Raw genomic sequence first — 23,611 nt, forward strand, 5'->3', positions numbered from 1 at the left:
AAAGTCAGGTTGTTAGAAGATTTCTGCAACTCAAGATACACCTTACTTTTCACCTGGTGTGGATGCATTTCTCATGTTTAGTGAGATGTCCTTTCTGAGTAAAACGTTTCTGGCTTTCCCCTCCTGTATATGGCTTTAGTCCGGTGTGAATTCTCTCATATGAAGTGACATTGTATTCGTAATTAAACCTTATCTGACATTCAGAACACACATAAGGCTGTTTTCCCCGTGTGAGTTCGCTCATGTCAAGTGAGAAGTAATTTGTAACCAAAACTTTGCTTGCATTTCGAGCACTCATAAGGTTTTTCCCCAGAGTGGGATCTCTCATGAAGCATTACACTGTCTTTCAGATACAAGCTTTTATGGCATAAGGATTTTCTCCAGTGTGGAGTTTCTCATGGTGAGATATCGTTTTTCTCAGCAGATTTTCTGGCATTCAAAGCACTCATAAGGTTTTTCAACAGTATGGAGTCGCTTATGGTTAGTGAGGCTGTGCCTATCAAACAGGAATTTCTGGCATTCACAGCATTGATGATGTTTTTCCCCTGCGTGCGTCTGCTCATGTAGAGTGAGATTGCGTTTAAAATTGAAGCTTTTCTGGCATTCGGAGCACTGAATTATTTTGACAGTGTCTTTTCTTATGACGCTTGTAACCATCTCTACCTCTGAATCTTTTCTGACATTTAGAGCACTGATATTTTTTTTCACCGGTGTGGATTCTCACATGTTCAGTGAGATGAGATTTTTGGCTGAAACATTTTTGGCATTCGGAGCACTGATAAGGTTTTTCCCCAGTGTGGATTCTTATATGGTAAGTGAGACTGTTTTTTGTATTGAAACATTTGTGGCATTCAGAGCACTGATAAGGTTTTTCTCCAGTGTGGGTTCTTATATGATGAATGAGATTGATTTTTTGACTGAACCATTTGTGGCATTCAGAGCACTGAAAAGGTTTTTCCCCAGTGTGGGTATTTATATGCTGAGTGAGACTGCTTTTTTCACTGAAACATTTGTCGCATTCAGTGCACTGATAACGTTTTATCCAAGTGTGGGTCCTTGTATGTTTAGTGAGTCTTTTTTTGTCACTGAAACATTTCTGGCATTCAGAGCACTGATAAGGTTTTTCCCCAGTGTGGAATCTCACATGTGCAATTAGAAGTGATTTAAGTTTGAAATATTTTGGGCATTCAGAGCACTGATAAGGTTTTTCCCCAGTGTGGGTTATTGTATGTTGAGAAAGACTGGTTTTGTCTTGGAAATATTTCTGGCATTCAGAGCACTGATAGGGTTTTTCCCCAGTGTGGGTTATTATATGCAGCGTGAGATGTCTTTTTTCACTGAAACATTTCTGGCATTCAGAGCACTGATAAGGTTTTTCCCCGGTGTGAGTTTTTATATGCTGTGTGAGATGGCTTTTTTCACTGAAACATTTCTGGCATTCAGAGCATTGATAAGGTTTTTCCCCAGTGTGGAATCTCACATGTGCTGTTAGAAGTGATTTAAGTTTGAAATCTTTTGGGCATTCAGAGCACTGATAAGGTTTTTCCCCAGTGTGGGTTCTTGTATGCCGAGTGAGCCAGCTTCTTTCACTGAAACATTTGTGGCATTCAGTGCACTGATAACGCTTTTCAGCAATGTGGATTCTTATGTGCCGTGTGAGACTACTTTTTATACTGAAACATTTCTGGCATTCAGAGCACTGATAAGGGTGTTCCACAGAATGGGTTATTGCATGTCGAGAAAGACTTTGTTTGTTACAAAACCTTTCCTGGCATTCAGAGCACTGATAAGGTTTTTCCCCAGTGTGGAATCTCAAATGTGCAGTTAGAAGTGATTTACGATTGAAATGCTTTGGGCATTCAGAGCACTGATAAGGGTTTTCCCCAGAGTGGATTCTTGTATGTTCAGTGAGTTTGCTTTTTTCAATGAAACATTTCTGGCATTCAGAGCACTGAAAAGGTTTATCCCCAGTGTGGGTTCTTCTATGCCGAGTGAGGCTGTTTTTGTCAATGAAACATTTCTGGCAATCCGTGCACTGATAAGGTTTATCCCCAGTGTGGGTTCTTCTATGCCGACTGAGATTGTTTTTGTCACCGAAACATTTCTGGCATTCAGAACACTGGTAAGGTTTTTCACCAGTGTGGATTATTACATGTCGAGAAAGACTTTGTTTGTTACAAAACCTTTCCTGGCATTCAGAGCACTGATAAGGGTTTTCCCCAGAGTGGATTCTCATATGTTCAGTGAAATAATATTTACGGTTGAAACTTTTTTGGCATTCAGCGCACTGGTAAAGTTTTTCCACAGAGTGGGTTAATGCATGTCGATATAGACTCGGTTTGATACTAAACCTTTTCTGGCATTCAGAGCACTGATAAGGTTTTTCCCCAGTGTGGATTCTCATATGCTCAGTGAGATAAGATTTACGTCTGAAACTTTTTTGGCATACTTTGCACGGAGAGTGGTTTCCCCCAGTGTGGATTCTCATATGCTCAGTGAGATAAGATTTACGCCTGAAACGTTTTTGGCATACATTGCACTGAGAGTGGTTTCCCCCAGTGTGCATTCTGCCAAACCCTGTGAGATAAGATTTATGGCTGTATCTTTTTTGGCACAGGTAACTTTTTTCCCCAACTTTGGTTATTTTGCCTCGATTGAGGCGGGTTTGAACACGGAATTTGTTTTCACACTCCGTGTTTTTATAAGGTGTATTACTAGAGTTATAATCTCTACGTTTAGTTTTCTCTTGCTTATATGCCACGGTAAGAGTGAACCTGATTTTAGAGTTGGGCTTGTTTAGATAATGTTCAGCATTTATCCCTAAAGGAAATTGTGTGTAATCTTCTTAACACTTGAATTGAGCAAAATATGTCTGGGAGCAGCCCTGTAACGCCTGTTGTAATTTTTCTAGTAGATAATAGTCTTTAGGTAATAGCCTCTCCCGCAGCAACTTATTTTGTGGCTGAAGTTTTTCTCAAATCTATTTGTATAGGTTCTTAGCAATGCAGTAATAAGGTGTTAGTCTGATATTTAATGATTAAACTGATAAGTACCTTTTTGCACTGATGTAATGGCAGTAACTGAGGGCGTTAGAAGGCAAAGTACTATTGTGGATCATTAGTCGCAGAACATCAGTTCCTTTCACCCTTTCTATGTTTGGTGTAAGGTTAAGGTTTGTAGTTCTGAAGACGAGGATTTATTTACATTAGCTATAGTGCAACGGTGCTCCTTTAATCCATTTTTATATTTAACAATTTTACATATCACTCCTGCACAACAGATAATGTTGAGGCGATTTACATAGAATTACAGAACAGTACACAATAAAAAGGAAACAATCTGAGATGGTCATGAACAAAATAAAGTGGTGAATTTTTAAGGTTTTCGCAAGAGTGAGCAGAGTAGGTCGAGGTGTTATATCCCGAGGCAGATAGTCTCAAACTTAAGTAACTGGTTAAAAACGGTTGTTGAACAAAGGTGCTTTTCCAATCTTTTGGTTGTTAACGTGTCAGATTCGGAGTCTTCTTTCAGTGTCTTTTCTTTGATGGTATTCAGAAGAAACCTTTTATTGTAACTTTCTTTTATGCAGTGTGTGCTTCCTCTCTAGAATTACATGATGCTTTAGATGAACGTTATTCTGTCATGCTGAGGCAATTTGTCTTTCTGATAATATTTCAGATGAGGATGCTGAAGCGGTCTTTCTACATTATTTCTGATGCTGTGTGCACAGATATGGCTTTGCTCTGGGTTAATGAAATGCAAAATTAGAGACTTCACTTACAGGTATAGTACTTTCCTCGCCACACTTAGTTTTTTGGAAATTGTTTAAACGTAGAATGCTTGATGTCCTTCAGTTTTTCAAAATAATCCTTCTTATGGCACTGACATTCAGTTGCTTAGTGCTAAATCTTGCTTTCTTCGTCCGTAATTTCAATCACCTATAGTATTAAAATTAAATAGTTAATACATGTACATTTCCAAAAATATTATTTACAAGCCAAATCAATGCAGAATTTTGAAAATGTTGAGCTGTTTTTCAGACAGAGCAGACTATAGAATGGTAGCATGAGAGTACTTGGATGTAGGAGTGAGGATTTGTAGAATTTTCAGCATTTTGTTAAGCTCACAAATGATACATGTAACCTAATGGAGTTGTAACATAGCTCACTTTGCCACTGGATTCAAGCAAGCCTGGCTGAAAACGGCTGAAGTGCCAGAAACCGGTCCTCGGAAGCTTTTTTTCCGGTCCAGGGAAGGCATGGCTTGGCAGTTCAGACTGGACTGTTCCCATGAGGCACAGGGTCAGACTGATTTGCATATAGCCATGTCTGAACTGGGGTGGCAGAGTGGGCTAAAGAACGGTGATGGATTAAACCCAGATCTGTTGACTGGGTGTGAGTGTTTGGTTGGTTCAGTTGCTCCGTCCATCACCACCCCCTTTTGTACCGGATAGAATCCCAAAGACAGATATTAAAGTCATATGGACTGGCACCAAACTGATATTAAAAAAATGTATACTATTAATTAATTTGTAATGCAGATTTCTGGGAAGGGAATGACTCCGCCATGGACAACAGGCGTTTTCCTCTGCCCTGAGTTACCACCTACTTGTATCGGGTATCCTGACTTTTGAGTCTTGGCCTCTGCCTCAAGCAAATCTATTGTGTGCTGCGAGGACTATGCCTAGAGCTATCCCTCAACTATGGTCCAGAGTGTGAATCAAGGGCAATGACATTAAGGCGTACTTTCATGTGTTCATTTTATTCCACCTGATTATCAGTTGTTAGGTTTTTCTGCACCTGGATTTAATGGGTGAAGAAAACCAGGACACCATTATTTTCCAGACAGAAACATTAGACTGAAAAGACAAATAAGACTCTGGGTGCAGCAGAAGGAGCCAAGACTTATGCTTTTTTTTTACTAACTGGGGGAACACACAATTCTTCCTTCAGTTGGTGTTCACAGTCGTTGTCGGCCTGTGATTCGGCCCTGAGTGCAGAGCGTATCGAGTAGCACCGAGGGGCTGAGCCGAGCAGAGGAAGAGTTGACGAGCAAGCGGAGCGGAGCGGAGCCTGGGACGACTGCCAGGGTTTGTTTAGTGACCGGTTCCCGCTCCCGAAGGTTTTTCCTGCTTCACCCGCGTCCTGTCAAACGAGCGCTTTAAGTTCTACAGATCTGCTGTGGGGGCAGGAACAGCCGCTACCAGCACCGCAGGGCTAAGGCGCTGCTGGTGCTGCTCATGCGGCGGCTGCTGCAGGGGCCAAAGGAGCCTTGACCTGCGGTGCTGCTGGTGCGGCGGCTGCTGCAGGGCACAGAGGAGCACAGAGGGCACAGAGGAGCCTTGGCCTGCCGCCTGATTTTACGTGCATACCAAGCATTGAGCAGAGCTGAGCGGAGGAGTGGAGGGAAGTGCCTACATCTGCCGTCTGTAGTGGGACTGGCTCAGGATCCCGCTCTTGCTCCCGAACGATTGCCAGCATTCTCCCTTGTACTCTTGACAGCGATGAATAGCAACGAACAAGCAAAGAACAGTGAGTGGTGAGTGACAAGTGGCAAGAGGTGTGTGGCGTGTGGCGAGTAGCTAAGATTGATCGGTCCCTAAGTCGCTGAGCCATTGGAGTCTGTAATAAGTCTGTAATACAAAATCTGAAAAATTATGGAAAGAGGAAAGTGACAATAGACCTAGACCCTCTTGAAGCACCCCTCAGCCCCTGAATTACTCTGCATGCCTAGACTACAGCCCTACCCGGTGCCCGGATGTTAATCAATCGGTTAAATAATTAATTAATTAAGTAACCAGCAGTACCGGCGGATTCTGTACGGAAGTGTGCTTTGTGGGTGTTTTCCCTTGGAGGTGTTTGGTGGTGTTTTTGTCCAATCAAAGCACCCTTTGGTCTTGTCACTGGCCCGTTTGATTCTCTGAAAGAAGCAAGACTTCTTCACCTTAGAGGGTGTATTATGAGGTCAGTAAAGGAGCGGCCACCTTTCCCTCCTGTCAAAAGGAAAAGAAAAATACAACACACACTAAAACTAGATACGTTTAAAATAAAACAGGCAGGTGACATATAGTCCTTTAAATCATCTAAGGTCCATACATTTGGGAAACTGGGAAAGTCGCCGTCAAAGTTTGATTTTATGAAAGATCCAACTGGTGCTATGCTAACATTGCTAACTAACCCATGTGATCTTCAAACTCCGATTAAACCACTGAGTAGAAAAAATATTATATCCCCTAAGCAAGGAGTAAGTGAACCAGGCCACCCTGAGTCTGAAGCTGAAGTCGAACGAATGTCAAATTGAACTAAGAACCAAGTCAACCATTGGGGTCAAATAACGGACCTAGAGATGTTAACTATTCCACTTACTGGTCGTGCACAACAAGAGGACCCAAAATTCACAAATCTAACAATGGGAGATACTCCGCAATTTCTACCAACTAGGCAGCCAATGCCAATAGAAGTGAAAGTAAAAATCAGAAAAGCTAACGGTATAGGGGAACCATCTAATTTGGGCCAAATAAATCAACCAGAGCAAGAAGCTCCAAATGAACTAAATAGTGGGGTGAAAATCATAAGGGAAGCAAATACCCCACTGAAATCGGATCTTACTCTGTCTAAAATAAATTCAGTTAAAAAACAAGACCAGCCGAAATGTAATCAAAATAACGGATCTCAAATTAATAGGGACGGATACAACAGCAACCCAGAAACTCTGCAGCGTTGGAGTACTCCGTATCAAAAAGACGTTTTGAATAGTAGTCCACAATTCATTAATTCTTGTGACGAGGACATGATTTTCAAGGAACACAAAAAGAGGAGTATAAGGACCTATCATTCATAAATGGGCAACACCATAGCCCATGTACTCAGGCACCAGGAAGTGGGAACGCAGGAGCAATTTGGGATTTATTCTTCAAAACCTCGCAATTAACTCTGGAAGCTTTAACATATCAGTCCAACAAAAAGGAGGTCCAAATAGATCTCTTAAGCGCTACGGCATCCTCTGTTGCCAGAATTGAGCAGAAGATAACAACCCAAAATAATCTAATAGTAAGGGCACAATCTCAGCCAATAACTACGTATGCTGAGTGTAGTTGTTCTCCACTAATTAACAAACTGGCTACCATTCCGGATATTTTAAAAACAATAATTGACGATGTAAAAGGGATTTTTCCTAATGTGAGAATTCAACCCATCAAGACCGACTGCCCCTCTAAAGGTACAATAAAATGTAAAGACAATACTGTTGTTGTTAAAGAAAAAATAGATGATAAAACAAAAGATCAAGAAGTGATAAACCTATGCTCGACACAATCAATAATGACAGATGCAGCTCCGGACGTTCATCTATCAAAAAGACAGAGGAAAAAACTACGGAAAGCAAGAAATAAGCTTCTAAAAGTATAAAAAATACAAATGCATCAGACATAGTGATATTGAACACTGGAAATAACCATGACCAAATATCATATTGTGAGGGTAAACAAATGTCTCCAACAAAACCCTTTTACCCTCTATTTAATAAGGATCTATCGGAGGTACAAGCAGTTATAAAAAATAAATGCCTAAACAATCAAGCTGATAGCATAAAAATGATAAGAGAATGGGAAAATTCAGTCCTTAGAAATGCTGCAAGTGGAGGAAAGTAATAAATAGGTGGAAAATAAGCCATCACAATTGGAAACAAATAGAGCAAAGAGGGAGAGTATCAGAGGGGATGAAAGGAATAGAGATTTGTTAAAAACCTGGAAGGATATTAAATTACCACAAGATCTGGGAACCGAAACGAAGCAGTTTCATAAACATCGAAAATCATGGTCTCAAACTGTTAGTAATCATAATGGAAGGTTAATTGAGCATGCTTAAGGTGAAAATAGCCTGGAACAAATTAAATTAAATAACCCAGATCAAAAAGGAGTGGTGCAGGTAATTTTTACGCCGGAATAAAAATCTAGGGGTAATAATGAAACAAACTTGCAAACATCCGGACCCAACACAAGATGGCAGGAGTATGCAAAGCATGTGCATCTTCAGCATACATGCCTCGAAAAGAGGATCAATGGCCCCAAATCCCTGCCGTGGTATCTTGTCATGTTGTGGCTGAGTGTGCCATGTGATGTGGCGGGCTATAGTGCTTGGTGTGATTTGGTCATTTTTGACAAGGTGGAGTGCTGAACGGTTAGGCAAATTTTGATTTTCTTTGTTTTTGGGATCGTGTGATATAGTGCAGCACCTATCGTATGATGTAAATAAATTACATTGCTAATATACCATATGGATGTGGGGTGAGTGTTATTAGGGCCGAAGCCTTGCTGATTATATGCAGAATAACAGGTCTGAGAGGTCACTACTGACTAGAGAAGGTTAGCCGCTGCACAGGCCTTGGGCATTGATCCTATTGAGGATAATATGTGACGGGCCACTGGTGACTGGAGCTGGTTAGCAACAACGCTGTCCTCTGTTATTCATTATAAGCAGGGTAACAATGCATGTCAATATTGACTGGAACTGGTTGGCAGTAGAGTTAACCTCTGGTTTTGAATATTTGCAGGATTTAAGGTACAGGAGCCAATACTGACTGAAGCTGGTTAGTATGATCACTAGTCCCAAGGTGCTACTAATGACTCATGTTGGCTAGAATGAGAACAGGTCCCAGGGGGCAGTACTAACAGGAGCGGACTAGTAGGCTTACATATAGGTCCAAGGGGCCACTACTGACTGGAGCTTGCTAAAAGAATAACAGGCCCAAGGGGAATGGGATGCGAGTGTCACCAGTGACCGGAGTTGGCTAGAACCATTGACAACCTATGGTATTGATTAAATACAGGATTCCAGGTCACAGGAGGCACTGCTGAATACAGCTGGATAGCCAGTGGTGGCCTCTAGGAAGAAGGAATTGAGAAAGCATAACTGGATATACTGGTTTCTTTAATACCGATAATTAGGTACACATGAATGCCACACCGTGCATTGATATATTACATTACCAAATTACAATATTCTTACATTAATTTGATGTGAGTGTTCGCCTTAATATGCCTGCAAAGTTATATGATTCTATTAGGGCCAGAACCCTTTTATTTAGTGATGTCCATCTGCACACTTTCCTGCATCTTGTAGTAAATTGAATATTGACAAACAGAAGTGTTATTTCCAGAAACAGTGAATTCTGCAGCTTGTCTGTGTATCTTTTATCTGCACCTCACGGACTCCTCACATTCCTCTCGAGAGAAGATCCTGCCTCCTACTCATTAGTATCGTTTCAGTAACTGTTTCTATCACGTGTTCAGGTTTCATTGACTTATATTAGGAGAAAAGTGTATAAAAATACATTGTTGTAGCATTAGCATTATATACTCCAACTTGCTTTAGGGTGGATGCTCTCGTCCATTGCAGAGACAATTGTCACTTGGCTTTTTGCTATTTTTGCATTAAATTTATGATAGATTTGTTGGCCTCCCGGTGTGTTGTGTTTTATTTTACATATCATAAGAGATGCTGAGGAAAATGACAGTCCAGTATACACATTCTTCATATAAATCAACTCACAGTATACTGTTCTGGAGGTTCAGTCCCACAGACATTATCTCTAACTGAACGCAGGCTCCCTAGGAAGCATGTGCTTTTCAAACCAGTTGCCCTCTGGTGCAGCGTCCCCGCTATTGGATATGTCAGTATGTCCTGATTTTCAGGAGGGTTACCGTATCTAGTGCACTCTGTTAGAGTGTGCTCACCTGTGGTAGTAAGATGTTAATAGGCACCTTATCACCTATGCACGGTGCAGGGCTTTGAGTTACAGAGCTCCTCACGCTGTGGAGAAGATTAGGTCACATTTACCCATTTTCCCATATTTGGTCCTGATGAAATGCCAACAGATTGCTCCATGACTACACAAAGCATGAACAAAGTTGACCTGAAGTATAGACCCCAGCTTACCAGCAGGTCCATAGGTGATCGATACTTTCACACAGTGATAGGGGCCATTAGTTCCTCAGTTTCTTTGCCACTGTTTTTAATCTCAACATGGACCAGGATGATCACATTAACTATATTGCGGCAACTGGTCAATAGTTGATCTTATATTCAAACTTCATCAATCTCACATCTTATGACACAACATCTTCTGTCCTACTATGCGCATCCGGCGTACTTAATAAAAGATCTCCGACAAAGTGCCCTCTTGTGGTACCCGCCAGGCATTGTAGCTCCAGCCTGGTGAGCAGTATAGCCCAATGATGAAGCATGTCACTTTCAGGTGAGTGAACGCAACTTGTCTTAAAAGCACCTGCTTCTAGGGTGTCTGAGTTCAGTTACAGATAATGTCTCTGGGACTGAACCTCCGGAACAGTATACTGTGATTTGACTGTGTTTTATTTTAACAAATGTACATAGCAGATATTGGCCCTTCCTTGTTTCACAAAAATGATCGGATACCTGCCTCGGGGCGCACTTCTTAGAGACGAAAATGGGGCTATCATGTTGCTTCTACAAGCTCCTTACCTGTGCGAGTTATCGGGAACGATGCAGGGGGCAGACCCAAACCAACCACACGTGGAGATCAATGACAAATACTGAAGAATTAACAGAGCTTCCAAGCTGGTGACCATTACTTAACTGACCCTGAAAATAAAAGACGTTTTTAGTATTCTGGTGACTCATGACCATAAAAACAAAGGTTATAAATTCAATATTGTGTCAAATACTTAAAAAATGGAACTGGATGTGCTGAATCGGATGTTGTCCCAGGTCATGCGTGACATCTTCCACCACTATTCCTTATGGGACTTGTAGTTTTGTTTTTCTCATTAAAAGGATGGGTTCTAAAGTCCCAGTGTTCTAAGCGATGTTAGTTAAAATCAGAGGCCTGAGTGAGGATGAAGCATGACACTGCTCTGCTTAGCAGTGAGATGAATGACAGTTCCCCAGCCCTTCCATTCTTTGACCTACAGAGGCTCGTCGGCCGTTCATATTTTTTTGCAACGACTAAGAAACTTTTATTGCAGCTTGTGTCACTGAAGAGATAAAACCCCTGTACGTGTTTAATTAACTACTGACAAACATGAAAAATCAAGAACATGAGTTTCTGGAAAACTTTCAAGCACCCAATCAGAATCAGCCGTCCTTCACACCCAGGAATTCTTGAAGCTTTGGAGAGGGTGAATTGCACGTGGTATAAGAGGAACACTACTTCGACTCAAAGCTCACTTCTCAGGGATGTACTGAAATGCCAGCCTCATGGCACACTTAGCCAGCTCTTTGCCTCCTCCACCTCAAACTGTTGACCAGCTATCAGGGCAAATGTGCCTGCAGCAAAGCATCGCTGGCTTGGTTCCACACCGGACCAGCAAGGTGGTCAACTCCATACTCCTCCAAGTCAGCATGCTCTCTGGTCGAGCCAGTCCTAACCCCAAATGAATGTTCCCCATCACAACTATTTTAATGGTACTAAGTTATGTTTCTGCCAAATGTATGAGTCAAAAAATGAAAGGCTTTACACGAAGTGCTGAAAGAGAAATCATGAAGTTTTTCAATATTTCTGAGTCTGCCACAGTACACAGGAGCATTATTTCTTTACAGCAGCAAATCATGTATGCGCCCTGTAGAAAGCATGTTTGAAAGAAACATGGAATGCATTGCAGCCAAAAATCTATGCAACATCATAGCAGAGTGCAAGATAACTTGTGTTATTATTCCAGCAGAACGAAATGCCATTCCTAATGTGTACATCATTTTAAAGACGGTGCCAGGAAATGTATGGTCAGTGTTGTTCTTCTGCCTGTTAAAAGACAATCTACATAAATGTGTCAGGAAATAAAATACTTTCAGAAATCCTACTCTATGGAGGGTGCTGCCTGCCACTATATTGCAGGTTACTTTCAACATAATCTGATTTATACATACATACTCCAGGGTGCTGACGGCTATCGGGTCTGCACACAGCAGACTGGAGCCACTCAGGAAGGAGGTAAGCTCTACATTTCATCTTAAGCCCTTAGGTTACAGTCACAGCCTGATGGGTCCGGAGAACTTTATCTGCGCTCTAACTGCGCCGAGCAGATAGACATAGTCCATCATAGGCTGCGTTGTGTGCTGGGTAATGCCTGGCATCATATTATCGTTGGCGGGAGGATGAAGCTCTGATAGGAGCTGCTACAAGAAGAGCAGAGAAACAGGACCATAGATCGCCACAGAGCAACAACTGCCCAGAAGCTGAAGAAAGAACTCTGGAACAGCAAACTTCCTACAACCTGGAGATCTTCAGGATAAGCAAATGATGGTAATGAAATGCAAACTGCAGCATTAAGGTCACACACTACAACATCTTTCCCTTTAAACCAAAGGTAACAACCTACAAGAAAAAACAAAACAAAGAACAATAAAACTAGAAAATGCATTTTCAAATGCTGCAAAAGAGGAACAGTTAATACAAATGAAAAACATTAAACTTTTTTGGTACCTTAGTAATGTGCTTACTTCTGGGCTTCACTCCATCTGCAGCAATAACGCTCTGAAAGGAGAAAATACTGCTGTGAGTCTCAGAGTCTTCAGTATTACTGGTCTCATTCATGAAGACTGTGGTGTCGGAAGATAACGCGTCCTCCTTTACCCGGTCTGCGACTTTGCAATATTGTCTGTAAATCTGCATTAATCTCTTGTAATATATAATAAAATATTTTGAGGCGCTTCAGTCTGTGGCTCTTCAATTGGCCAATTTACAAGCAACTTACACTTATTCCACGAATCTCTTGGGAAAACAATTAACAAACTTAAACTCAGCTCTCGACCACCACGCCTGGACCGACAGGCCTCATATCCACTGCTTCCCTCCTGGAGAGGCCCCACCTTCTATGAACCACCCAAACACAGGACAGGCCTCACCTCATCTGCACCCCTGGACAGGCCTCTCCTCATCTGCACCCATGGACAGGCCTCTCCTCCTCTGCACCCACGGACAGGCCTCACCTCCTCTGCAGCCCGGACAGGCCTCACCTCCTCTGACCCCTGGACAGGCCTCATCTCATCTGCACCCCTGGACAGGCCTCTCCCCCTCTGCATCCCTGTACAGGCCTCACCTCCTCTACACCCCCCGGACAGGCCTCATCTCATCTGCACCCCTGGACAGGCCTCTCCTCATCTGCACCCATGGACCTGCCTCACCTCCTCTGCAGCCCGGACAGGCCTCACCTCCTCTGCACCCCTGGACAGGCCTCACCTCCTCTGACCCCTGGACAGGCCTCTCCTCCTCTGCACCGCTAGACAGGCCACACCTCCTCTGCACCCCTGGACATGCCTCACCTCCTCTGCCCACCTGGACAGGCCTCACCTCCTCTGCACCCATGGACAGGCCTCACATCCTCTGCACTCCTGGACAGGCCTCACCTCATCTGCACCCCTTGACAGGCCTCTCCCCCTCTGCACTCCTGGACACAGGCCTCACCTCCTCTGCACCCCTGGACAGGCCTCACCTCCTCTGCACCCCTTGACAGGCCTCACCTCCTCTGTCCCTGGACAGGCCTCACCTCCTTGCACTCCTGGACAGGCCTCACCTACTGCACCCTGGACAGGCCTCAGCTCGTCTGCACCCCTGGGCATACCTCACCTCCTCTGCACCCCTGGACAGGCCTTACCTTCTCTGCACCCCTCGACAGACCTCACCTCCTCTGCATCCCTGGACAGACCTCACCTCCTCTGTCCCTGGACAGGCCTCACCTCCTTGCACTCCTGGATGGGCCTCATCTCCTCTGCTCCCCCTGGACAGGCCTCATCTCCTCTGCACACCTGGACAGGCCTCACCTCCTCTGCACCCCTGGACAGGCCTCACCTCCTCTGCACCCCTGGACAGGCCTCTCCTCCTCTGCACCCCTGGACAGGCCCCTCCTCCTCTGCACCCCTGGACAAGCCTCACCTCCTCTGCACCCCTGGACAGGCCTCACCTCCTCTGCACCCCTGGACAGGCCTCACCTCCTCTGTCTCTGGACAGGCCTCACCTCCTCTGCACCCCTGGACAGGCCTCACCTCCTCTGCACTCCTGGACAGGCCTCACCTCCTCTGTCTCTGGACAGGCCTCACCTCCTCTGTCCCTGGCAGGCCTCACCCCCTTGCACCCCTGGACAGGCCTCTCCTCCTCTACACCCCTGGACAGGCCTCACCTCCTCTGTCCCTGGACAGGCTCACCCCCTTGCACCCCTGGACAGGCCTCACCTACTGCACCCTGGACAGGCCTCAGCTCGTCTGCACCCCTGGGCAGACCTCACCTCCTCTGCACCCCTGGACAGGCCTCACCTTCTCTGCACCCCTGGACAGACCTCACCACCTCTGCACCCCTGGACAGGCCTCACCTCCTCTGTCCCTGGACAGGCCTCACCTCCTTGCACTCCTGGACAGGCCTCTCCTCCTCTGCACCCCGGGACAGACCTCACCTCCTCTGGACAGGCCTCTCCTCCTCTGCACCCCTGGACAGGCCTCACCTCCTCTGCACCCCTGGACAGGCCTCACCTCCTCTGCACTCCTGGACAGGCCTCACCTCCTCTGTCCCTGGACAGGCTCACCCCCTTGCACCCCTGGACAGGCCTCACCTACTGCACCCTGGACAGGCCTCAGCTCGTCTGCACCCCTGGGCAGACCTCACCTCCTCTGCACCCCTGGACAGGCCTCACCTTCTCTGCACCCCTGGACAGACCTCACCTCCTCTGCACCCCTGGACAGGCCTCACCTCCTCTGTCCCTGGACAGGCCTCACCTCCTTGCACTCCTGGACAGGCCTCTCCTCCTCTGCACCCCGGGACAGACCTCACCTCCTCTGGACAGGCCTCTCCTCCTCTGCACCCCTGGACAGGCCTCACCTCCTCTGCACCCCTGGACAGGCCTCACCTCCTCTGCCCCCTGGACAGGCCTCACCTCCTCTGCACCCCTGGACAGGCCTTACCTCCTCTGCCCCCTGGACAGGCATCTCCGCCTCTGCACCCCTGGACAGGCCTCTCCACCTCTGCACCCCAGGACAGGCCTCACCTCCTCTGCACCCCTGGACAGGCTTCACCTCCTCTGCCCTCTGGACAGGCCTCACCTCCTCTGGACTCATGGACAGGCCTTTCCTCCTCTGCACCCCTGGACAGGCCTCTCCTCCTCTGCACCCCTGGACAGGCCTCTCCTCCTCTGCACCCCTGGACAGGCCTCACCTCCTCTGCACCCCTGAACAGGCCTCACCTCCTCTGTCTCTGGACAGGCCTCTCCTCCTCTGCACCCCTGGACAGGCCTCTCCTACCTGATCAGGAAACTTTCCAGGCTCTCTCCTCCCCCTGGGGGGCCGTGGGGTGGGTCAGATCTGGGGTCTGTGAGGGTCTGTAGATGAAGGTCGCTGCACAGACAGACAGGGCTCCTTCCTCCTCTGCAGCAGGCTGAACACACAAAGAGAGGTAGGAAGGGATGTCACCACCACTGCTGGTGCTGTCTCTGCCGACGCTGACCCGGAAGAAGAAACCATCCGCTCTTTCATACAATGTGCAGCTAGGTGGATTTCATCAGTAGGCGAGGAGCGCCCTCTGGTGGCCGCTGACGGAACCGCCACCTCCAGGCTCCAGCAGTGAATACATTTCATACAAACAAGTATTTATACCTGTAAAGACCTGGGATTTCAGATGTCACAAACGTGAATGGTTTTAAGGGTCAGACAGTTCAAGTACAGGGCCTCACACTTGGTTGCTGCTGTAAAAAAGTATTTGTAGCTTCTCTTCAGATTGCATCTTCCAAACACTGACGTAAAGGACTTGAGAGTATTTACAGAAAGGTGACAACTGGCAGTGGCTCTGTATTTCAATGAATATATCTGTATTTCAATGAATATATCGGTATTTTAATGAATATATGAGTATTTCCGTCAGTTTTGCAATTAAACTGGACAGCTTATTTTTATTCTTTTAAATAATTTATTTGCAGTTTTTGAAATCCACAACGTGCTGGATAGCAAAGTAAACAGAGGTAAATACCACGGAGTTTTATACACCAGATCAGTAACAATGAGGCATAGGTCATGTGTCAAAGCGACAATTGAAGGAGCTTATTTCTAATTTTTCTATGTCTGTAGTTTTTTCCTTATATTTGACACAGTTTTATATCCTCAAACAAGATTGAATTGTAGGTTCTAATTAGGTTTTGAGTTTCTGGTTTAAGACCACAACTGTCTCCTAAAATATTAAGATAGAGGCCTCTTCCAGGTTTTGTTGTTTTGTTTACAGTTAGCACCATCCTTCCAGGCAGGATTCAGGCAGAAGGTCGGCACGATGGACCAGGTCGTTAGGTTCTTCATGATCTATTGGAAGTCAGTTACCCTGGGGAAAGGGAGTTTATACCTGGCTTTCATAGATCTGAGGACGGCTTTCGACCTGGTCCCTCGTGACAAACTCTGGAAGGTGCTTGAGCAATTGGGCATGCCACCCTACATCCTTGACTTCTTAAAAAGATTACACTGTGACAACTATGCAAGGATTAGATGGGGAACCCAAGGGGAACTGACCGAGAGGATCGTGGTAAACAGAGGGGTACGCCAAGGGTGCGTGTTGGCCCCCACCCTATTTTCCTTATTTATTAATGGGGTGGTGGGCCACCTTAATAAGGAACCAGCAGATGCCCCAACACTAGCAGGGGAGAAGACACCCACCCTTCTGTTTGCCGACGATACCCTTTTAATTTCAAAGTCACCTGCTGGCCTCCAGAAATTGCTCAACAGATTTGATTCATTTTGCAAGGAGCAGGGGTTAACCATCAACACCGATAAAACCAAACTGATGACTATAAACCCGTCCAAACGTTTTAGGAATAACATCTCCCTAAACAAGGTCCCTCTCGATGTGGTTGACTCATTTGATTATCTAGGTATCAGAATTTCAAAAGGTATGAAGTGGGTAGCCCACCTAAATAAGATGCTCCTCAATCACAAACGGGTGTACGGGGCCATCATCAGGGAACAGAATCTCTCTGTGAGTAGGCCGGTTGCCCCGGCGCTTGCCATCTACGAGGGGAAAGCATTGCCCTCGGCTCTCTATGGAGCAGAACTGTGGGGAATGGAGACACTCGGAGATTTAACTAAGTCTGAGAATAAATTTTTAAGATCCATCACCTCGCTTCCCGTCTCAACCCCTCTGAAACCCTTGTTTTATGACACAGGTAGAAGGAATATACAGGACATTGCCAGACTCCGTCCTTTACTCTACTGGGTTCGCTTAAAAAGGTCAGCAGAGCTGTCCAACTCTGCCAGGGCCTTTGACGAACAGTTGGCCCTTGACTCAGGGCATAGGATAAAATGGCTGGCTGACCTCAGACACCTTAATGGCCTGATCGGGATTAGTGAGGCCTGGGCTTCCCAGACACCCCCCTCCAAACTGGAGCTTAAACGTGTTTATTGGGAATGGGTGTGGAAAAGGGACCAATCCACTCAAAAACTAGGGAAATTAACAGAGGGTTTCTTCGAGCACCAAAGCACCTGCAGCTTGGAACCCTATCTCGATTTTATACAGATACCTAGGGATAGATCCCTATATATCCAGATGAGATTTGGAACCCTGCAAGTTAACAGCTTCATTTCACAATGGAAAGGTCCTAATCATGTCCCCGAACCTTGTCCTAGTTGTGGCCATCCTGAGGAGTCAATTGCTCATTTGTTCCTGGCATGCCCGGCATACAAAAACGCCAGAGAAAAGTGGCTCAAACCAGTATGCAGGGTACTGGGCTTTATGAGCCATGTTGCAGCTCTGCGCATCTTGAAAACTGATACCTCCTCTTTGACAATTGTTTGTGGTGTGGCCAAATTCCTGGGGCATGCCTGGCTAATCAGACAGAAGTACTGTGACAATTGTAAGGCAATTACAACTGCCTAATAAGGAACTCTGATCTGGTCCAGTGCGCTCATCGCAAGTCGGGGAACAATATGGGTTGCAACCTTCCTGTCCGCCGGAATGGAAACCTAGGACCTATGGATTAATTACTATTTTAAAAGATACGATGTTATAGTTTCATCTTCTGTTTTATTCTATGTCATTTACTATCTGTGTTGAATTTTTAACTGCTTTTTAAGAAACATTTTATATATAATTTTTTAATCTGTAAAATGCTTTTATGATAAATCTTTTATCAAATAAAGCCTATCTAACTTGAGAGTATTTACAGAAAGGTGACAACTGGAAGTGGCAGTCTGTACTTCAATGAATATATCTGTATTTCAATCAATATATCTGTATTTCAATGAATATATCAGTATTTTAATGAATATATGAGTATTTCCGTCAGTTTTGCAATTAAACTGGACAGCTTATTTTTATTCTTTTAAATAATTTATTTGCAGTTTTTCAAATCCACAACGTGCTGGATAGCAAAGTAAACAGAGGTAAATACCACGGAGTTTTATACACCAGATCAGTAACAATGAGGCATAGGTCATGTGTCAAAGCGACAATTGAAGGAGCTTATTTCTAATTTTTCTATGTCTGTAACTTTTTCCTTATATTTGACACAGTTTTATATCCTCGAACAAGATTGAATTGTAGGTTCTAATTAGGTTTTGAGTTTCTGGTTTAAGAGCACAACTGTCTCCTAAAATATTAGGATAGCGGCCTCTTCCAGGTTTTGTTGTTTTGTTTACAGTTACCACCATCCTCTCTCAACAAAGATTCACTGACAAAAAATAAAGCAATTTATCTTTGAAACAACTAATTCCTAAGATAGAGATATCAAGTATGAACCAGAAATATCTCACACAGTTTGCATTGTATCATAAAAATGAGTGGGTGTTACTGGTCTGAGGAACAGGGGAGGGGCATTTCACTACTCGAAAATATTCTCTTCCTTCACATAGGCCCCTATATCATAGTACGCTCGTCATCAATACACCATTGATTAGTGAGTTCGTCAACTATTTGTAGCATTGTCATGCAAGCAGTCTTTAATGTCTCGACAGCAACATTGGTTCGGACGTGCATAGATCAGAGCTCTCAAACCTCACTCATCATGAGTGACACTCACACATTTGGAGGTCGGTCTGAAGTGTCACTCAAACCTGGCTCATTTTTCCAAAATATGGGGATTAACTAGAACTTCACACGTGACTATTCGGTACAGAGCAGACCCTCTGTCCCACATTTTAGTGGCAAAACTTTTCTTATATTTCACCATGAGTATAGCACACAGTTCAGTGGAATGTTAAATTGAATGTCAATTTTAGTGAGACTTGGTTGTTAGTTTTATCACTTTACATTTGTTCTGATCATGTCTATTGTTCCCAGGGTCAAAAAGGCACGTTCAGGAGGAAGGAGATTCTCCGTTAATGTCGCCACTCTTTGGAACTCACTTCCATTTGCCCTACGTTCGGAACCTTGTCTCCTACGTTTTCGAAAACACTTGAAAACCCTCCTCTTTTGCTAAACTTTCTTGTATCTGTTCCTGTCTGTATTGTTACTCTGTTTGGCGAAGCGCTGGGATGCTCGTGGGTAATCATGCGCTGTACAAAACCAAATAATAATAATAATAATAAATTCAGTAATGTCTCTTCCTTTGGAATTGTCAAAGTCAAATGTTAAGTGACACCCCTCCCTGTGTCTTTTTTAAATATCTAATTTTGTTATTGACTTTTCATACACAATGAGAATATAACCGGGATTGAAGTTTATCAATTCAGCAGAGTCCAAGACACTGTGTAAACTAGAACTGGTGAGAAGACATTGAAAACAGGAAAAACGATAAATAAAATACCATCTCCAGATAGAGGTGATGTGTCCTAGAAGATCCCACAGAAGATCAGGGAAGGAGGACGAGGGGGAACAGGAGGGGAAGGGACATGGAAACAGGAGAGAAAAGTCAGGGTGCCAGGCCCCATGTTCGCCCCCCAAAAAACAAACTCCCACTACGAAGGCCGTAGCCAGCGTACTCTTACCATGGGGTGTTAAATCGTGGAATATTGACATTTTGTGAAGCAAGGTCTGAGGGGCCATGAATTGCGGTGTCACCCCTTGGTTGGTCATCAAGTTATCCCAAACGGAGCCCAGTAGCACAAAGTACTGTACAGTCCACAGGAAATGCAAAATGTTGCAGGCGAGTGCGCTACACAATCAGCACCTCCAGCACTTGGAATCGTCTGCCATATGTGCTTTATAGATCCACTCCGGCGTCCAGTGCCAGTGGTGTAGGAACTTGAAATAACTGATTTCAACCTGACCTCCTGAGGTATACTGCCATGATCTTTCCAAAGGTCATGGGAGTCCTGCTCAGAGAGTGAGAGGCCCAACCTCTGCTACAGCAAACAGCATAGATTGTAGGCAGCAGTGCTTTAAAAAAGGCTGTCCACAGCTGTAACATACAATCCCACCTTAGGGCCTGATTCTGATGTGGTTAGGAAGGCCTCCTAACGGCATTTGCTATTTCCAAATCGGATCGGGAACGTGTCTTACCAATTGAGGGCCCTATTACGATGCGACCTTGCATTTGGTCAGATCATTTTCTGATCAAGTGCTGGGTTCCGGGAGATCCCTTGCCGGCTGTCTCAAAGCAAATGCGGAGGAAAGTTCGGTCTTGGAAGAAGATTGAGGCCGACTCCCTAATTTCGACCCTGCTCTCTCCCCCCCGCCCCCCAGGACGACACAGATGAACCTGGACTCTGACACCACTGCCCTGATGACCTGGATCCGGGCCGCCTTAGATAAACTTGCCCCGGAGCGAATGGAGAGGACTAGAACAAAAGGAAAGGGAGCCCCATGGTTTGACGCCTCTCTCAAGGAAAAGAAGCAAGCCCTCTGCAAGGCGGAGAGAAGGTGGAGACTCAATTACTGTCCAGCAGAGTCACTAACCTTTAAATCACTTCTTGAGTTACAAGATGGACATCCTGGCGAGGAAATCCGCCTTTTATGAGAACAGAATTAGGGAGGCTACTAACAAACAAAGGGAGACCTTTGTGATTTTAAGGGAACTTACGCAGCTGGGTGAGAAAAGTCTTGCGGTTGATCAACCCGATTGCGATACCTTTCAAGGCTTTTTTCTCCAGAAGGTACAGGACATCTTGACGGATATTACTACGATCCCAGCTGGACCGCCTTTGCCATCCTGCCAAGATAGTCAGCTGCAAACCAGGACTATGAACAGCTTCCCATATATTGATGAAAAGCGACTGGTGGAGCTTGTCGGCCATGTCAAATCAGGTTCTAGCACAGATCCCTGCCCCACGAAAATTTTTAAACTGGCCTTGCCTGGTATTCAGTCTCAGTTACTGAGCCTACTGAATGCCTCACTAGAAGCGGGCTACCTTCCAGCTCAGCTGAAGGAAGCTAGAGTCTCCCCACTCCTCAAGAAAGCGGGAGCCGATGTTAAGGTACTGAAAAATTATAGGCCTATCTCCCAGCTGCCACTCCTGAGTAAGATCTTAGAAAAATACGTCCTGGACACCTTAGCCAGCTTTCTGGAGGAACACCATCTACTCCATGCCAGGCAGGCCACAGCATAGTACAGAACTAGTTATGGCCACGGTCACCGATGAGCTGAGAGTCAGGGCAGACAAGAATCAGCCATGCGCCCTAATTCTGTTAGACCTGTCGGCAGCTTTTGATACGGTCAGCCATACCATCTTGCTGGACCGTATCGCCAAGCTGGGGATAACAGGACAGGCGCTCAAGTGGCTAGAATCCTTCCTGTCAGGACGTACTCAGAGGGTTCAGATGGGGGACCAGCTGTCAGGGATTAGTGAGGTGACATGGGGTGTGCCCCAAGGGTCTGCACTTTCCCCCTTACTTTTTAACATCTACCTACAACCACTGATGGAGGAGCTCATGCGTAGGAATTGTGAAATCTTTAACTACGCAGATGACACCCAGCTGCTGGTGCAGCTGGAAGATACAAGGGAGGCTCAGGAATCAGTGAAGAACTTGCTCAGATTCACGGTCAATTGGATGACCAACAACCTCTTGAAGGTGAATGCTGAGAAAACTGAGGTACTGGTGCTCACCAACCAGGCAAATCCTTGGGGTGATCTGTACTGGCCCCCAGAATTAGGAAAAACTCCTACTCCCGGTACGGTGGTAAAAAGTCTAGGTCTAAAGATCGATGCAGATCTTACCATGGCCCCTCAAGTTTCGGCTGTGGTAGGCTCTTGCACGGGTGTGTTGAGGCAATTACGCAAGCTGACCCCTATTCTTTCAGCCTCCACCCTACAAACCATCGTCTCTGCTACAGTCATCTCGAGGCTAGATTATGGCAACGCTCTGTATCTTGGTTTGCCACAGAAGTTGCTGAGTTAGCTGCAGGTCGTGCAGAACGACGCAGCTAGATTGATTTTTTCTCTATCGAGAAACTCACATGCAACCCCACTCCTTTGGAAGCTGCACTGGCTGCCTGTGAAGCTCAGGGTTCAGTTTAAATGTCTCTGTGTGGCCCATAAGGCACTCTTTGGTAAAGCCCCAGAGTACATTAAGCAGCGCCTGAGGAGGTATGTTCCCGGCAGAACTCTGCGCTCAGGTCAGACCTCCAATCTGACTCAACCCAGATTTAAACTAAAAACTAAAGGAGGCAGAGCTTTCTCGGTGATTCTTCCGCATCTTTGGAATGAGCTACCGGCCAGTCTGAAGGAAGATTCACAGCTACTTTCCTTCAGGAAGAAATTGAAGACGTACCTATTTAAAAAGGCAACACTTCTGGCCTAATCAGAGATGGCAGAGGGTTTTGGGGTGACAGCATGTTATGTTCTTTTTAAGTGCTTAGAGACCGGCGGTGATAGGCGCTATACAAAAACTTTATAACATAACATAACATAACAAAGCATTCCCACCTCGGGCCCGATTAAGATGAGGTTAGGAACATAGGCTCCCATTGACGTCAATGGGAGTCCAACCAAATCATATCTGGAAGCATCCCGACGCATCATACTCGGTTGGTTGGACTCTCCTGATCCGATTTGGTTGGAAACCATTCCCAAACCCATTTGGTCGGGAAGCTTTCCACACCGCATCAGAATCGGCCCATAGTGTCCTTGAATCCTTTCCACATCAGAGTATAACTCAACATTGGGTCAGTCTTAATATCATAAGGGGGAGCACCCAGTATGTGTCGCAGGCTATGCATAGGCTGTCGGTACTGTCAGTGATGCAATTGTGGCAGCCCATAATCACGCATGAGAGTAGCAAAGGGGGCCAACTCAACGTCCCCTACTATATCGTCAACAGATGGTATCCCTCTGGTCCTCCACTGTGTAATGGGAGTTCAGATCATACTTGGCCCCAAGCAGCTCCTTGAGAAGAGCAGGGGTCAGCAATGCGTTATACGTCTGAGCCAGGTGAAACTCAAGGTCAGTCAACCAACACTGTTATGCCTCACAGTGGCACTTATAGGCAGCCAAATCGTTCATCGGCCTTCCTGCCCTCTCACAGCACCTGTGCAGAGGAGATGGACCCAGCGTTCTCCTCCAAGTACTGGCTCAGATATTGGAACCGTCTGTGTTTGTTTTCAGGGGCTTTATACCGTGCTGTATACATACGCCAACGGGCCTGAGGGGTCTGCAACCGTCGAAGATTATGGTCGAGTAGCAGAAGATCATGATCAGAGTTACTGTTTGGGAGGATCAAGGTGTAAATGTTTACAATGGACGGA

General features: G+C 45.4%; 2 protein-coding genes and 2 long non-coding RNA genes across 4 annotated transcripts in view; 1 reads left to right on the forward strand and 3 right to left on the reverse strand.

Annotated features, from left to right (window-relative positions):
- The window catches only part of LOC144806148 (uncharacterized), a 1,180,470-nt gene that overhangs the window by 355,979 nt on the left and 800,880 nt on the right, over positions 1 to 23,611 (forward strand). The gene's annotated exons all lie outside the window — the stretch shown is intronic.
- Positions 1 to 23,611, reverse strand: part of LOC144806133 (uncharacterized) — a 169,164-nt gene that overhangs the window by 47,604 nt on the left and 97,949 nt on the right.
- On the reverse strand, positions 246 to 2,236 carry LOC144806134 (uncharacterized). The gene is made up of 2 exons (XM_078672564.1): positions 664 to 2,236; positions 246 to 343 (listed from the first exon to the last, which is right to left on the reverse strand). Exons 1-2 carry the CDS (start codon positions 2,234 to 2,236, stop codon positions 246 to 248), a joined length of 1,671 nt encoding a protein of 556 aa, XP_078528690.1.
- On the reverse strand, positions 3,349 to 15,386 carry LOC144806151 (uncharacterized). Its single transcript, XR_013605702.1, has 4 exons — positions 15,261 to 15,386; positions 12,457 to 12,507; positions 10,500 to 10,619; positions 3,349 to 3,938 (listed from the first exon to the last, which is right to left on the reverse strand). It is a non-coding gene; the product is annotated as an uncharacterized LOC144806151 (long non-coding RNA).

Source organism: Lissotriton helveticus (assembly GCF_964261635.1).
Source record: "Lissotriton helveticus chromosome 1_1 unlocalized genomic scaffold, aLisHel1.1 SUPER_1_unloc_5, whole genome shotgun sequence".
Lineage (NCBI taxonomy): Eukaryota > Metazoa > Chordata > Amphibia > Caudata > Salamandridae > Lissotriton > Lissotriton helveticus.